The 18,950-nt window shown below is 34.8% G+C and overlaps 1 protein-coding gene across 1 annotated transcript in view; it reads right to left on the bottom strand.

The window, feature by feature from the left end:
- Positions 1 to 511: 511 nt before the first annotated feature.
- Positions 512 to 18,950, bottom strand: part of LOC149799154 (A disintegrin and metalloproteinase with thrombospondin motifs 4-like) — a 59,206-nt gene continuing 40,767 nt past the window's right edge. Inside the window, exons 18-26 of the mRNA XM_089958144.1 lie at positions 18,519 to 18,608; positions 17,222 to 17,391; positions 14,452 to 14,521; positions 13,407 to 13,487; positions 11,418 to 11,660; positions 10,841 to 10,951; positions 10,013 to 10,113; positions 7,851 to 7,965; positions 512 to 6,487 (exon numbers count right to left, since the gene is read on the bottom strand). Coding sequence (XP_089814270.1) covers positions 6,405 to 6,487; positions 7,851 to 7,965; positions 10,013 to 10,113; positions 10,841 to 10,951; positions 11,418 to 11,660; positions 13,407 to 13,487; positions 14,452 to 14,521; positions 17,222 to 17,391; positions 18,519 to 18,608 — 1,064 coding nt within the window. The 3' untranslated portion in view covers positions 512 to 6,404. The remainder of the gene's footprint in view (positions 6,488 to 7,850; positions 7,966 to 10,012; positions 10,114 to 10,840; positions 10,952 to 11,417; positions 11,661 to 13,406; positions 13,488 to 14,451; positions 14,522 to 17,221; positions 17,392 to 18,518; positions 18,609 to 18,950) is intronic.

Genomic DNA, 18,950 nt, shown 5'->3' with positions numbered 1-18,950 from the left:
CGGACTGTAATGAAATATCATAGATGCTATATGGGTTTCCTTCTGCATTGAATCATCACTTAGCAAAGTTTCTTCATCGAATTAAGAAATTATTACACCTTACTTCAGAAATCTACAACATATACTTACAGTAAAGGTGCGTGAATGACCAATATATGTTGATTCTGGATTTGCATAATATTCCACTTCAAATTTTTAACCTTTACGTCTGTTATTTTGTCTGATTTTGAAATTAAAAGAATATGAACACAGAGCAGGACATATGATCTTATTTAAGCTTCAGAAAAGATCATTTTAATTCTAATAAAAAAACGAAAGAGGGAAAATCCCTTAATATTTTCACGTAAAGAGTATGTCTGTTTGAAAAAGGATAAATGTGTAAATTACGAAGCTTGAAACACTATGTATGAATGAGTGAAAATCAAAACATTTCTAAACAGATGTGCCGGTTCTGGAATTATATAATCAAATAAAATAAGACAAGCTTGTTAATAAATGACTAAAGAAAATCTGTGTGCAAAATTGATTTTTATTAATTTTCAAAAGGGGCTGTATCAAACACACAACAGGCTAGTAAACAAGCAAACAAGCAAGCACGTTTTAAAATCTCATATTTTACAGTTTGCCTCTTTTTAGTATGAAATGGTGTTCATTAGCTTTCAAAATATATAAGTTTGGACAGAGGAGATAAATTCAAGCTAGACTGACCTCGACCTCGGACGTTTGGGTCACCATAGCATATGGTTAATCTCCTGTAAAATTTAATGACAGGAAATCACTGACAGCCATTGATACTGGGCAAAACGACTTAATGAGAAATTAAATTAAACAAACCTTTCAAAATAATTAAGAATTGAAATATAAGTCACAGCGTTATAGATTGTGATATGCGTATGGTACTAATGGAAATGCATCAAGTCAAAAAAGACATACACTGACCTTTTTTGAAGAGTTTCTTATAAATTAAATTAAGACAATTTCAAGTCAGTAAATTGCAAAGTTCAATTTATAGTGACCATTATTCAATGCGCAGATATTATTCCTATAGATGTTTACCTTATCAAATGTTTGACACTTCCTTGAATGATATTTTTGAATTTGATGTGCACATCATATCATCTAAGTCAATGAAAGAAGTCACAGTGATCTGATTCTATAGTTTTGTCGTACTTCTAATAAAGATCCATTCTCTCTGAATTTCACGACTCTACTTTAAACAGTACCCGAGAGTTTAACATAAAACGAAAAGTAACCAAGTTCAGTTAAACATTAAAATAGGTCACAGTAACATGCTTTTGTACTAAAGCTGTATTATTCCTGATGTGTGACTCGATCATGACAACTGCTGCTGCAAAAAGAAAAAAGTGTCAAATGTTTTTAGTCTTTCAGCGTCAATGAAGCGTCAAAGACAGTACCAGTTAATATGGCTTGTAAGAAATAATTATTACTTACACCTCGCTAATTAGGTCACCATGAACAATATTAAATTCAACCATAGAGGGGAGCTACAATTATTTTACGAAGAGTCATTACATACTCAGGATACGACATGCGTTCTTACTTCATCAAAAAAAATTTGTACAATTTTGAAAATGTAAACATCAATCACTCAGATTACTCGGATGTTTTGCCAACATAGTAAATACTCGTTGACAGCCTCGAAAACTCAAAACAAATGAAAACCAATACTACAAAAGGCATCGTGTTTTTTGAGGCTATACGTATAGATGATATTAGTCATTTCTGTCTCACAAAGCTAGCAAAGTACAAAAATAGTTCAACAAAATTAAATCTCAAATTGAAATGACGATAAACATACGATTATACTTATCATACGACAAATTCAATGATTTTGATTTAAAATACCAGTCAAAAGTTTCGTGATAAGCCATTTGAGTGCATTAAGAAACCACACGTGTTATAATGTGACCTACTTGACGTCAAATTTTTAACATAAGTTTGTGAAACGCTATTTCAATGCCGTTGCCATGTGATAACTTTGAACAATTAATTACATAATAATAAACAGCCCCTAGACTGTGTTTCATTGCATATTAAGCAGAACATTGTATTTTTAAATTTAAAAAGTAAAAACGTTACTAGCAGGTGCAAATGGGTCAGTACGAGGTTTATTTCTGCTTAACAAATTTCATTTGAACGACAGCACACCACAAGCCATTATGATAACAAAGACATGGTAATCTAGATGGAAACATCCTGATGCAGGCATCATGCCCATCACATTTTATTACAATTTTTTAAATTATTGCCAAGGAATCCTTCTTGTACATTGAGCAGTCGTTTTAAGATCTCCGTAAGGTCCGTAAAATCTCCGTAATATCAACACAGTTTGGTGGCGATTTTGGACCAGTATTTTGTAAATTTAGAAAGATCTCAATGTATAAGGAATCGTTATATATGGTATATGGTGTAAATGTTTTGTTATTCTTTGTTTGTTTTAATGACTTATTTTGGATATGTCTATATGTCTGAAGTAACTGCAGCCATATTTAGTGTTGGATCGGTATTATTTGCAAACGTTTTAAAGGTCTTGATATTACAAACGTTTCATCGTGGACATGTTGCCCACATTGCTCCGGGCGTCCGAATCCTTGGGTCGCCAAAATTGCTGATACTTTTCTCAGAAAATGATCAAAATTGTGAGTTTTGTACATTTGTAACTCTTGAATCTCGACCTTTCAGTAAATTACATAACACACACGTTTAGCAAGAATTTGCAAACTCATTTATGCTGCCAGCGTGTGCTTCATGAACAAACTGCAACTATGTTCATCAACGCCCCCCTCCCCACATCACCGGCTAATCATCTTTCGTATCACAGCGAGTGAGAGGGATCCAGACATTGATCAACTATCTCGTCTTGGCAATATTGTCAGCAGAAAAAGATGTCTCTCTTAAAACTGACTCCAATAACGTCATTTAGAAGTTCGTAGAGTAAACAGCTCGCAAAACTTAAGCTGATGTGTACACATATATTTATTGCTGTAAATGAAAAGTAAATATATAAATTCATTTTGTTAAAATTGATGGTTTCTAAACATGCTTAATAGTAATATGTCTGAGGTGAAGGAATAGACCTGATGTGGAAAAGGCAGGATACATAAAATTGTGATCGATTGTTTTGCGTGAATGACAGAATTTAGACGCCAAGAAAAGCCACCAAATGGCAGTTACTTGCAGAAAAATCTTTGGCTGCAAGAGCTCCGCCCTGGGCCTAACTGTTGGAGCTCATAGCGCTCCCCCAATACCCTTAACTGTTGGGAGGAGGCACTAGCTCCTTCCCAAGAAATCTCCTGCCGCTTCGGCCCTTCAGGCCTAATATACTGGCCCTTTGGTCCATCATGGTCGCCCTGGGCATCATTTACGCCACTGGCACCGGGATCCATTTACCTTTAGCATGTCTATGATACAATGCTGTCACAACAAGGCAAATTAAAATATTGTACAAGAAGGATTATGCAAATTTGTTTTTTTTTTTTTTAAGTTATATTCTTTAGCTAAGGCAGCCACACTTGACACTGTACCAGAATCAGTTCTGTAAAATTTGAACAGCCTTAATGTAAGTTTGCTTTCTTTTATATTTGTTTATGTTGCGTCGTTCGGTATTAACAAATATAGAATTAAATTACTTTTTCAAAATATGTTTAATAATGTTTGTCCTATTGGAAGATAAATCATCATGCTTAAAAGTCTGATAGATTTTGATGTCAAACTTTTCTCGAAACAAATTTGGTCATAACTTTCTGAATGGAGTTTGAGAAGGATGGTACAGAAGCAAATGTAGGATGACGGACTACATCGTTTGCAAACCAGAACATTCGGTAAAGGAATTAAGCGTGCAAGAATATAATACAAGCACTCTTGGCTTTACAACCCGTTGAGCTAAAAAGAGAAACAAAACCACAACAACTTATACAATAGTATATAATATGGTGCAAAAAAAGCACATATGCAAAAACACCATATCAAAAATCAGCACATCATGATTGCATAGCAACTATTAAATACAATAGCTTTATAATTAAAGTAGTTGTTACAGATAAGTATTATGGTTTTACCTAAAGCTTGACAAATACATCAAAAAACAATCTAACAGTTGTTGTATATTCAACAATATATGAATCACGCCGATTGAGTCTCTTTTGCAAGTATAAACTATGGAACCTGTTCACAAAGAACACATTAAAACAAATTAGTTTCCCCAAGATAGGTGGCTCTTTTATAGGGGTTTTCTATGCATCAAACAGAAAATCACATGGAGAAACAGATGATGTAGTCTCCAAAAACAATTAGTCTCGTATGACAGCTTTGTTGAAATATAATATTATCTCGAGTAGGTACGTGAAACGCTAGTATTTTATACCCATAAGAGATCATAAAGCTTTCTCAAACTTGTTGGAGACAACGTGGAACTCAAACACGTGTATGTTGATGTTAAAAAATATCATCATTTTATAGTGTGTTTATGATGAGTAGGTTTTATATGATGATAAAGCTTTCTCGATCAATGTACTATGCTGGTTATGTTTTTGAAATACTATTAAGGAATAAATGAATAAAGATTTTTATTTTAATTTATTACTACAAATACTTTTTAGCGTAAGAACGTTTTTAGTATGCAGACGAAGAGGCACATCACAACAAGTATATTCTCATAGGTGTTAACGTTGGATTTACTTTGCATAAATGTCATTGAATGTCCCTACGTTTTAGAGAATTGTGTTGATATTCATCCTTGAAAGTGAAGCTGCAGTACATTATTCCTTTCTTCCACCGAAGCATGTCACAGATTTAACTATTCAATCTGGATAGAGAAAATGTGAACCTTAAAGCAGTCTCCCAGGTGAACTTCAATGTTGTTTTAGACGCTGGCAAAAAGACTGTTGGACTGCTATATGAATTTTGAAATAATACAATATTTGAATCATACAATTATTTCGATTCTAAAACTGTTAACGTTTTGACAGCTGGGATAGAATGGGGTGGGTTGATTCTGGTGTTGCACAGCGCAGCAATACTCAAATGTTATTTATGCGTGGCGGAAATTAGAGTAAAGTGCCTTGCCCAGGGATACACTATGGTTGCCGACTCAGGCTATACCTGTAGTAAGATTCAAACCGTCACTCTTTTGGTTGCAACTCCGGCACGCTAACCACTAAGCTACTCTGTACCCTTATATGACGTAGTGAAAACAAACAGTTTTCTGCAGCTTTTAATGTGGTGATACGGAAGCTACAATATCTGGTAGGTGGTCCATGCGAGATTTTCGGAAAATAATTGGAGTTACGTATCATTTATATATTGATAAAGCAAAAGATTTAAATCCTGCATTTAAAAAATACTCGTACCTCATATCATCACCACAGCGTAGTTATTACAAGTTTCTTTTTAACGAAAAGGAAAACAACGAAGACCATAGAAACTAAAACAACAAGTATTAGAATGCCTCTTGAAGAAAGGTACTGAACAAGTACACGAAAAATAAATAACACAATTGGTATAAAAGGTCATAACAAGCTATAACAATATATCGTATAATCCTTTGGTAGTGAAGACATAAATATATTTACATATTTCTGGACAAAGTTGATACTGTTTAGACATAACTATCTGTTACAGCAGCTGTTGTTACAACAAAATTCAGTAGATCGAAATACCGTGGAAATGTCAAATGTATGTATTTTGGAATTTTCATCGTCCGGCTCCAGCAGAAACTAACTGGTAAGAAACATACATCGTTCCTTTATTGTTCTTTACAATGACGTTGTCATTTTTTTGGTATTGTCCCATAACCGGAAATATGTTAAAGAATTATATCTAAAATTTATTTAATGACAGGAAATATGAGTGGTAAGAACAGGAGATGGATAGGAAATTTAATAAAAACGTTTACTATAAATTAGCTACACTTCAAATACTATACAAATATGTCAGTGGGTTTTTTTTTTTCTTTTTCTCTTCACTTTCGGGTTACCCCTTTAAAGATCGATTTTGGTTTTTAAAAAAGCGAAGAAAAAGAGAGTAAACAGAACAACAATATGTACACTCGTAAATTATCCCCACTTTGGGCAAACGTCGATGCCCCAGCCACGCGACTAGGACGCACTTGATAAATATATAATTTATGAAACAGAGAAAAACATTTAAAAAGTCAATTTCAAACATTCTTTCCCAGCATATTCTTATTTTGAAGAATATGACAAAAGGTCTACACAATTAAAAGTCTTAATACAGATTAGGGTTAGAATTTTTAAAATTAGAAAAAATTTCGAACACTTTTCCAAATTGCAATTATTAAAAGGTTCCTTGCTGAGCAGAATGTGCTACTGGAGTTTGATAAATTTGCTCCATGGAAACGCGATTGCACATATGCATCGTCTGAGTCAATGCATGTTCTTGAACAGAATGACGACCGTTGGTAGGAGATATATGAATGGCATTCCAAAGAATTCCTTTCTTGATGAGCCTGTAAAAAAAAAAGAAGTGTTATGATATAACAGGTTTTCGCTGAAAATTGGCTAATTTGAAGTTTACGTGATAAATCCAACGGAATTGATCATCATCATAGACAGTTTCCAAATGTAAGTATCTATTTAGCTATTGTATAGTGCTTACATTTGGATGTGCTTTGAAAATGTTTGCTTATTTGACTAGAGAAAAGAGTCACTTAGCCCCAAAACTGATCAGAGGTAAAAGTGGTAAATTGAATTTATTAAGGACACTGAAGAGTCTCTGGCCATGTGCTCTAATTTATTTCGTGAGGAAAACAGAAACTAGTACAGACAATATTGTAAAATCCACGTATATTTACAGGTACAATGAAATTTAACAGAATATTTCACATTTGTGATCAAGTATGTTGATTTTACATTTTATAGTTCATTGTAGCACAGTAAAGAAAACAATTCACAGGGTAACTATTTCAAGGGTCATTTTGCGTCGGATTTTTTTAAATGAAACCACAAGGAAAGTGCACAAAGCTAATCAAATTATTTATGACTCATCATAATGTTTGCAAAATATTGATTGTACAAGCTGGGCCAGTCTTATTAAAAGAGCCATAACACTTTTTTGTTTTACAACGTGACATTTTGTATGTTTCAACATTAAGAAGCTGCCACATGTAAGATTGTAACAAAATATCGTGATGCTGCTAGAGCAATTCACAGTATACAAAACCTGAGCGATCAGTGTGTTCGCGCAAACAAGATTTATTCATTTATCGAAATAAAGTTCATCAAAATAAAATAAATTCATTGCTATAAGGGAGACTGGGCAACAAGTAAATGTGCCAATATAAATCTGTCTCCTAGGTAACGATAATCTTACACAAATGATTACAGATATAAACTGACCGGCATGCATCAATGTGTTACAACTGGATATCTAGACAGAACCTAATGATCAATGTTACTGATTGAGTAAGGTATTGTCTGACAAGTTAAATATTTTAAAATCTGATCAATTTATAGTGCAGCATAGAATATTCCACAAGTTATTGGCTTACATCCTTAATATGCTTTGCTGTGAAAACTTAAAAAATCAGTATTGAATCATAAGCGGAAGAGCTTTTACACATTGTTATGCAATAATCTGAACACTTCTTCGTGATACGACTTGAACATATTGCCAAGAAATTAAGTCATGACCTAGGCGTAATCGTACTGCATCCCAACTATTTGATAGAGTAACAAACTTCACCAGTTTCTATAATGCTGATTAATCACTTTATTCTATAAACCCCTCAACAAATGACCTTTAACACTCTAAACATAACCATGTTTCAGTCTAATGTAATATATTCCTAAAGCCAGTTGTAGTGTTACAACCTGAACAAGTTTTTGTGGACTCGTCCGATCCATCGCCACAGTTGTCGCTTCCGTCACATACAACATCCAAGGTCTCACAGTTGCAATTGTCACAGGTAAATGATGCCCAGGGACACTACAGAAAATTAGACATTTTATTGATGGAAATGGTTTCTTTGATTATGTAAATTCAAGATATTATCAGCATAACGTGGAATCTATCTTCTGTTCCTTACGTGAAAAAATAGTCTCATTGTTGTTTGGGATCCTTAAGTGTCCGATGACAACGGAAGTTGCCAATCAACATCAACAGGTAGATGGCTCTGCTCTCTTATACGGTGGTTTTTTTTTTGTTTTTTTTTTTTTAAGACTCACCACTATAAACCAGGGGTCTCAAACTCAAACCATCCTGAGGGCCAGATGAAGGTATTTTCGATGGTCCAAGGGCTGCACCACCTTTGTTATCTCTCATGACTCTTTGTGACGCCATTCGTTTTGCGGGCCACATGATACGGCTTGACGGGCTGCATGCGGCCCACGAGCCCCGTGTTTGAGACCCCTGCTATAAACCATGCAAACTATTATTAGGTCACAAGGACTTTGGACATGATTTCAGCATCTCAAAGCGGAAGTTATGAGAGTGTATGTATGAAAGTATACTGATTTGTGTTACTACACGTATTAAACATGCCACCGTCAACTTTAATAAAATACTTAATTGTAGATGTATATACCTGATGATGGCCAATCGGCTAAATTCAAATAAACGTCATATGTGAAACTGTATATTCAAAATTATAAAACATATATGCACAGAAATAACTATATTTTGTTAACTGCTGCATGCAAACAGTACAAGACCAATAATTTAACAGTTCTTCTTCAGTGTTGAAAGTTGGATCAAAATGTTACTTCAAAATTTGATTTTCAAACTTTGGGTTGTGGAGTTTGAGTCTCACATTGTGCTCAAACAATTTTATGGACCTGGAGACTGGCTTTTACAGTACGTGTCGCTGCTTATTGCCTATATCAGAAATGAACAATACCGTCTATTTTTTAAAAAAAATGACTAAATGGAATCAAAATACTTTGACACATTCACTTAAATTGTGGCAATCAATATAAGTACATCAACCCTCCACTCCTGACCCCTCCCCCTAATGTGATTCCATTGAAATCAGGGTTTGAACATATTCCTTGAAAAGGTGAAGACAATCTTCCTGAAATGATTACAAACGCAAGTTTGAATGGACAGCAACAAAACAAAAACATGAAGTATAATGGTAGCATTCAAACCTTGGCATTTTCTGGGAAACTGACAATAATAGCTCTAAAAACATTTTGCCTATTCTGAAATTAATTTACTGCAAAAAGCACCTGTACGTTTCTGGTTAAAATGACTGCTTTCCCATATGAAAAGAACTGGAGTTTTTATTGCTGTTAGAGCCTCCTTCCTTTGATATATGGCAATGATACTGATCTTCAAATACATTTGGAAGAATAGTATTTCATACCTTGATAACTATCTTTCAAGAGGCTTCTAGAGAACCGTTTTCATTGTATGAGAATGAAAATGGCAAAAACTATTCGCATCCTTGTCATAAAAATGTTTGTACATATCTATGTTCTTGGATATTGTGAGCGATGATGATATCGTAATGGAGAAAATCACACAATCTGAATGAATTTGTTTTTCTTCTTTCTGTACTGTTTATACATGTACTTTAATACTTTTAACAACTACAGATATACAGTTAGAATAAAATCGCTTTTTCATGTAATCATTAAAGGTCACCGGCCATACTCCAACATTTTCCTATTTATATCAGATTTGCATTACATGATTAAAAATAGTTATACTCGCACAAAAAAAAATTATCAAGTGAAAAGAAGAAATAATAATTAATTACTCGAAATAGAAGTATACAACGCTGTTACTTCCCGATCTTCCTGGGGGATGCATTGTCTTTGGTTTGGTATTAAACCGGACATCAGAACTTATTAGGCGATGTTCTATCAAGACAAATAAAGTGTTTCGCTAAAGTACACACCCGCTTGCATATCTGAGTTTACCTGAACCTCAACGCAGAGAGAGAGAGAGAGAGAGAGAGAGAGAGAGAGAGAGAGAGAGAGAGAGAGATTAACATTATAGACAACCACGTTGGAATGAAATCATTACTTACAGTTGAATTGCAGTTTGCAATCGTCGTTGTCGTTGTCGTCATTGTCGTTGATACTGTGGAAACTGTCGTTGTGGCACAGTAGTCTTTTGGTTCTTGAGCAACTAGAAATATCGCACAAAAGTACCCAATGAAGTTAGCAACTACTACCACGACGTTTATTGTTTGGTCAAAGAGAGCAAATTTTCCTTTAATTTTTATGTGCGAAAATTTGCTATTGTCATCTTAGCAGTACGATCATCATAACAAGTCCATAGCTTCGTGCAACCTATTAACATGTGAATAGCCTGAGAGAGAGAGAGAGAGAGAGAGAGAGAGAGAGAGAGAGAGAGAAGGGGGAGGAGCATTTTTAAAGTAGCTTTAAAAAAATTCAGTCATATCCCTACCATGTCTGCAGTATGGGAGTTTATAATGATGTCTAGCACTGGGGCATCATGTCACAGACATGTAGCATCATGTCCCACCCAGCCACATTATTCTGACACTAGGCTGGCTAGTCTTAACACTAATCTCTTAATGCTGAACGCCAAGCCAGGGATCTGTTAGTACCATTTTTATTAGTATGACACGGTCGGGTCTCGAACCCGCGACCGTCTACACCCGAGGCGGATCACTGAGAAAAGATATCTAAAAATGTAGTTGTAACGAAAAATTTGAAACTTTTGCGACAAACCGATAATTAAGCTTTATTGAAAGAGATAAACGATCTTAGACTACCACACACTCCATATGCCAGGATGCAATTATATAAATCGATAATAACAATAGACCTATTACGCAATCTACGTGCCAGATAGCAATTACATATATCGATAATAACAATGGACCTACCACACAATCCACATGCCAAGTTGCAATTAGTCTCCATGTTGACGTTGTCCGTGACGCACTTCCCGGTCGCTGCGTTAGCCACACACGTGGACAGGGTGTTATTACAACTCACTAAAAATGAGATATATGAGACGGTGCATCTTGTGATAGTGCGATAGCATTTCAGGCTTATCGAGATTCTTCCCTTCGCAGGAGACTTTTAATCGATTTTTGTAAGTAAATAATAATAATAATAATAATAATAATAATAATAATATTATTATTATTATTATTATTATTATTTGCAGTCCACATTATTATTATTATTATTATTATTATTATTTGCAGCCCACATTTTGGCGTCGATTGTGTTCCTATTAGTGGCTTGTGTCTCATGAAGTAGTTTGAGAATGGTTGACTTTAGCTGGAACTTAGCGAAAAATATATTATGTCAACATATCCTACATTAACTTACCAAAACAATAAAGTTATCAATCATAGGTACAAAAATTTTAAGGTTGTAACTTATGAAAACAAATAATATGCATTCATTACATCATTTATCTTTTCTTACAAATTCGTCTAGACCTAAACTTACTTTCACACTGAAGACCCCCATAGCCAGGTAGACATTCACACCTGCACGTGGCATTGTTGAACGTGCCGCAGTTCAGACAGCTAGTGTATTTACAGGCTGTACATGTCGGCCCGGTGTACGGGTTGCGACACGACGTACACCGCGTACCAAACCAGTGATCCGTACACTGGCAAACACAACTCGTCTCATTCAGTATTCCTCCGTTATAGCAGATTTTGTTACAGGTAGTGTTGCACGTGGTGCCTACACAGATAAAAACCCAGAGATATTTAGTTTTTTGTTAAAAATGTCACGAATTTGAATAAGAAATTGGTAATGAACGTTACAATAATCAGATTATGCTGATTTCACAAGTACAAAAAATACAACACACAAAGGGATCAATTCCATCATATAAACAGGTTAATAAATGGCAGCTCACGTATATATATATATATATATATATATATATATATATATTCGAACGAATTACTGTGTCCATACTGGTAACCACAACTTACTTTACTTTATAGACAGTTGAATTGCTGATTTATTGGTTTGTATTAATAGTTTTGCTTATCTTGGCTAACATGATGTAGCCTTGACCAGACTCCTAACTGATTAAAGGCACATAGTAGTACGACATGATGACTATACTATTTTTCACAGCAAACTGAATTATCTAAGCATATACCGAATTACAGATATGCAACATTTCCTGTGTTAAAATGAAAATGGGGAGTCTCGATTCGACGCAGCTGCTAAATCATTGCCACGATTTACATAGAGGCAAAGCAATTGTTTCATACAAAAAGCACTTAATGTTCAGCAAAACTCTCGCTGTGCGCAACTCTTATGCAGTGCATTTAAGCCAATTCATAGATAAGACTATAGTACAATGATTCCGAACATTTTTGGGCCGTGACCCTAAAAAATACTTTTTCTGAGCCTCAGGACCCCATTTTCACACGTTGATGAGTGTTGCCACCCTAAATTAAATCCCGGCAATCCTCCGCGATCCTCCAGAACGTCCTTGTGGCCCTGTGGTTGGGAACCACTTCTATACTATAAAACGTTTTGCTTGGGTGGGTTTCGGGTAGATAAATTGATGATTACAGGCACCAAGAAGAACTGGTATTATTTTGTTAAAAATTGCCTTTACCAAGAAAAGATTGATAGAAATAAATGTTAATAAATATCCTGGAAGTTTGGAGGTGGTATTAATGCGTTCAAACCTTTTTGTATACCTATTTTGTCCTCGTGAGTACCACTAACAATTCTGTACCTGGATCTTTCTGAACTTCCTGCCATAAGTACCACGGTATACCGCAATTACATTAGGGACAAACAGTTTAGTGTTCTGAAGCAGGGGCCATGCACTGTTGTTTTAAATTCATGTCTGTCAGTGTATCTCGCTCTAATATATCAGAGCAACACCATATTATATCCATTATATTATTTTATAACACATTTGACAATTTGGAAAAAAAAGAAAATATCCCAGCTGAAAATAAAATCGCAGCCACCCCGCGACCGAAAAAATTAAATCTTTCTACCTTATAAATGCATGCATTTGTTTTATATGTACGTTGATTGTTAAAGTCTAAAAATTGTAACGAAGAGGGGACATTAAGCTAATTGTATATATAACACTCTTTCAAAGACTTTGTGCTGACATTAGTGAGCCTTGTTGACAAACAAAGAAAGTGTTAACACTGAAGCCTATAAATATAGCAGGCAAGGAAACAGAGAGAGAGAGAGAGAGAGAGAGAGAGAGACTGTATTTGTAACAATCAAAATTAATTTGTTAAAAAACCAGCTTCTTTGAAAAGCAAATAATACTTCGTTTAAATTATTTTGTCATCAAAAAATATACTTTTAATATCACTAAATTCTTGATAAAATTTTCTTCGGGAAATCCCGAGCACTCCTGGCATGACAGAAACTACCAATGTACTAGTAAGGTACCACATGAAAACAATCACGAGAGAGAGAGAGAGAGTTAGTTACCGTAGAATCCAGTGTTACATATACAACCACACAAAGTTGAATTCCATACACCGTGTACACAGGTTCCACTGCACGTGCTAGCTGCAAGATACAACATATGCGTATATATATATATATATATATATATATATATATATATATATATATATATATATATATATATATATATATATATATATAATGAATACAAATCATATGGTGAATAACAGTCCTTTTAAGTGCACTGGATCCAACAAGGGATCACGTGTGTCAGAGATTGATTAGGATAAATGCAATAAACTGACAAACAACAGTGCAAAACTAGTATCTAACTAACCTAAGCGCTTTCGACCCTCAGTGAGTCTTTTTTCAAAGGCAAATACAAAATATAGACAAGATAAACAAATAAAACACAAAAACCGTTGTGTTTGCAAAACTTTATTTGGATGTTTCCACAAGAATTAAACCTTTATGGCTCATCGATTTCTAGGTCAATAACAAATATTTTCCAGCATCTGCAACAAGTTGAAATAAACTAGTTGAAACATAATACACTTAAAGGTTTAATTCCTGTAGAAAGAGCCATGTAAAGTTCTGTTAATATACCACAAATATCAAATATCACCAAACGTTAATGAAAAAGTAAAAGTGTTGGCATTGGGACAACTTCCGAGGTTATGGTATCCACCATGGCTTGCAAATCATGAATTTATGACATGAAGCCGGCCCTTTTCATTTGAAAAAGCTTCCCTGCCTTTGAGAAAACATGTCAACTTGAGAATGTTTTATATTGTCCCCTGAAGTCGGTGAAATATTTCACTTTAAATCTGTGTATGTTACTTTATGAAAACCAAGGCTGTAAACATTAGTGATCCAAGCTACCTTTACATAATGCTAAGCTGGCACTCCAGTACTGGTTATGTAACGATTCACTTATTGCCTGCCTTGAGATTTTTATATAATCTTTTGAAATGCACATTAAACAAGGATGGCATACAATCTGGTTCATATACTTGCTGGTGCGACTTGTCCATTTATCAAAACATACAAGCGGAACACTACTTACTATTACTGGATAATGGAGTCGAATAACCATAGTGTACGCCCGTATTGTTGTTGGTTGATTTTTGGTACAACTACAAAACAAACAAAACGGTTTAAACAGGAATTTATTTTATGATAGATTATTTCAGTATAAATCAATAATAATAATAATAATAAGAAGAAGAAGAAGAAGAAGAAGAAGAAGAATAAACTAATACAATAATAATAATAATAATAATATTATTATTATTATTATTATTATTATTATTATTATCATTATTATTATTGTTGTTGTTGTTGTTGCTCCTGCTGTTGTTGTTGTTGTTGTTGGTAACGGGTTGATTTTTTTGATACACTGACTTCCTGACTCCAAGATTTTTGGACAATTTTTAAATGTAACCAAACCTGGTCGAATTATTTAACATAATAAATTATAGACCACGCACATATACATAAAACGTATCTAATTATCTTTTACTGCATAACCTAAGCATTAATGTTCGTATCCTAAGAGAAGAATACGGTGAGCTGTAAGTCCAGGTTACGCATTCAGAAATTCTTTATTTAAGAATGCAGCACTCATTTCTATGTGTCAAACATTGTTTCTATTTAAGAGTGCAGCACTAACTCCTCCGTGTTGAGGCTAAAATATAAGATCATGTGAAAATGACCTGTATGTGTTTAGCTTAATTTAACATATATATATATATATATATATATATATATATATATATATATATATATATATATATATATATATATATATATACAGTGAAAAGGGCAAATTTCTGGCGATCTATGCAGAATACATTAGTTGAGACCAGAGAACAATTAATTAAAATTATGGTGACAGGCGGCTTGTTAAATCGCTATACTGCGAGAATTTCTAAATATCTGGTCGGTGACTATGGTGATTATTAATTACACTTTTGTTTATATAACAGCCAGACGGACTATTAGGGACACGGTAAACTTCGGTTCATAGTGGAACTGTCAAAATTGAAATTTTCCATGAACCAGTAGTCGCAACGTAGAAGGTCAAATTGACCCCAGATTTGGCGCCTAGTTATAAAAAGGAGGCAAATATATTTAATTCTGACTGGTTACGCTAAATAAGGGGCGTGTTTCCCACACTAAATTTCCTAGTTTTAATATCGCCACATCGAAAATTGTAATATGTCGCGTTTAAGCTTTTTTGCAAGAAAAAACAAGTGTAATAAGACACCGTGAGTAAATTTGGGAGAAATTCTCTTGTAAAACTGTTGTCAAGAGGACTGTTGTCGAGGAAAACCGACGAACAAATTTGGCGGTAGAAGCGAGGAACGATGAAAGCTCAAAGGTATTTGTGACAATTCATGTAATTTGTGATGCCCATATATAATGCTTTGCTGAAGTTATTTACTTATATTTGCATGAATCTATTTGCTACATTCGTATATTAATTTGTTTTATGACGCATAACTGTGCTGAGTTTATGCATAAGAAGTCGTACATTATTCTTTAGATACGTTTGACGAATTGTTTGAATTGTCGTCTTGTTTTCATAAGAATTAGGTTCTAAGAATTTCATGTATTACATTAGTTAATATGAGTTACGAGAATCCGTGTGAATTCACCGAATTTAGAAGATTTCACGTATGATTAAGGTTGAGTGTGTATTGACTGAAATGACGTAGTAAGGCATGTAATGTATCTCATTCATTCACTTGTGTAAATTGAGGCTGGCTCGGAACCGTTATGCTTCGTGTGGTGTTAATGTGTGGTGTTTATGCGTGATGAATTAGCCATTAAACTAACTAGGGTCATTATAGGACACGTGGAGCCGACTGATAGCCTTAGCATCTGTTTAGCACCGATAGTAAGATCTGATAACGAGAGGGGGATAATGCAAGCCCCTCTTATCATAAACAATAGAAAATTTAGGTTGTCTCTATTTATATTTTTTTAATGGGAGAAAATGGCTCATGTGACGTATTATCTCTTAGACGTATCCTCTGACGTATTTTCTCTGAGACGTATTCTGAGACGTATCCCGAGACGAATATTGAGACGTATTATCCTGAGATCCAGGTATTTGTGAATCTACGTGCTACGCACAGAGTTGAGGACCGAAAGAGGAAAAAATAGAGGGAAGTCAAAGGAACAGCTACAGTAGAAGTGAGTGAACCGGAGAAGCAGGTTATGCACTTTTTGTACAAGGCATTGACTTCGATTGTTCACTCGATCCTATGATGAACTAATTCTATCAGTAAACATATCGGCTACTTTATTTAAATATATTTGTGTTTTGTAATTCGGTGAAAGTTTTATTTCTTGAAGCAGAGTATATTCCTGATATAATGAATTCTCACAGTTGTTTTATGTAATTGATTAAATTGTTTGTTTACATGCACGGGGGCTCGTGTTGGTCTGCTCTATATATCTGCTCAGATCTCTATCTATTCCACCTATAAGTTTCACCACTTATATTTATATTTACTCAAACCGGGCAATAACATCGAGGGAAGTCAACCTCTAGATAACGAGAACCAAATTAAGTGGACACCTTGAACGAAGGCACAATCCGCCAACCCACAAACCTCTTGCAAGAAGAGGGGACTTTGTGCAAGGTTTCTACAAAGTGGACCGTGGGACATTTACATATATATATATATATATATATATATATATATATATATATATATATATATATATATACCCTAATATGGATAGCAGATTCTTTCATGAAACTCATCGACGCAGTGTGACCAGAAGCCAGTTGAATATTACTCTAGTATGTAGCAGTAACTTACTTTTATCAGAACAGGTTCATTTATAGGTCCAGCGGCATACAAATATTGGCCAGAAAAGAGGAATGTCCAAAAGGTGCCAGCGAAGCTTGTCGGATTACTTCGACTGTCGAATATAAATGAAGTGGTAACCCAAGAGGCTAAGACTGCTTGTTCGTCCTTCGACCACAACTCTGTGAATTTAACAAGAAAAAGGATGGAAATAGAAAGAAAACAGCAAAACTCATAGTTATCACAATTTCCACAGTTACATAACGCCAAAAAATCACATGTGTCTTATTACATTGTTTAACAGTGAACTTAGATCTTTTTGTGCCTTCACCAAAGACACATGTAAAGAGTGAGAACGAAAGTGGATCAGGAATACTTGATAATAATACGAAAACATGAATCCTATTTTCTTATATTAAATGTTATCTATCGTTGCAACTCGCATATTTTATGCATAGTATTTACCTGTTTATAGTTGTTACTGTAAAAATAGTAACATACAGATGTAAAAGAGGTTGGTTTGTTTTGTGCTAATTAGAAACTAAATAGTTAGATATGAAAACTAGTTGGTGAAGTAATATGATACGTTTTTTTCCTATACAAATATTCATACTTTTATCATGTCACACCTGAATGCATGCATTTTCCTATCATGGAATTAATGTGGCATCAGAACCTATAATTGCTACACACGTGTTTTATACAGATCATGATGAAAGGAAATTCAATATGACCTTAAGTTCTTAAGTTAAAACTGAGACATGTATTATCTTTAAGATGATGAGATACATTCTGAGGATGAATTTTCTTTTGACGCGGTTCATGTCTTTGTCCTTCTTCAGATGCTGAAGTTGACTAGAACTTTCAGACCAATGAGATCTCAAGAAGCCGTTCAAAAGTTCTGGATGAGCGAGACTCAATGATTGTTAATAGGTTATTGACCCGAATGGAATAGGCCTTGATTAGTCTGCGCATGTCATGGTGTTACTTGTTCGCTGTCGGATGCACGTTAGACGAGTAAATATGCCACACTCATCTGTAACGCTTATGTTGTTTTTGTCGGTTTTAACGCCATTTTTCAGCACACGATAGGCTATGTATTGCGGCCAGTATTAAAAACCCCGGGTAGAACCACCGACCTCTGGCAAGCTTTTTCACATACCCACATTGACCGAATCCTAGACTCGAACCCACGCAGACAGAGGTGAGATGGCAGTGATCCGTAACGGAGAGCGCTTTAGACCACACGGCCACTCGGGGCCCCCTATAACGCTTATAAAAGAAACCGTAAAATAAAATAACTACTCACCTATATAGACCTGCTGCATATTACTCCACGTGAAGTAGAACTGTATGTTATAAGTTCCATTCGGCAGCCACGCCATATCTGTCCTATTACCTGCAATAAAATAATAATAATAACAAGAAGAAGAAGAATAAGAATAATAGGTATTTGCCATCGCAAATTCCCACGATTTTTATTATATGCTCTCCCACCATTTGTTGACCCACCCACCCCCACTGTGCCCTGATCATGAGCGTCGTAACGCAAAATCCGTTTTATATTTTATGTGTCCTCCTTTTACTTATGTATATACAAAGACTGACAAAATTAAAACTCACTTTAACTGCACGTTTTGTATATTTGACCTTTGATCCCTTTATAAGAAGCCCCCCCACCCCCATCTCACTATTGTATGGGGAAACTACAGGGGATATGTAAAACATTTTGAATGTTTTG

The sequence above is a fragment of the Sinohyriopsis cumingii genome, chromosome 5 (assembly GCF_028554795.1).
Source record: "Sinohyriopsis cumingii isolate HCF-2022 chromosome 5, ASM2855479v2, whole genome shotgun sequence".
In the NCBI taxonomy this organism is placed as follows: Eukaryota; Metazoa; Mollusca; class Bivalvia; order Unionida; family Unionidae; genus Sinohyriopsis; species Sinohyriopsis cumingii.
Note: the sequence above shows the minus strand (reverse complement) of the source record. Positions and strands in the feature narration are given on the sequence as shown.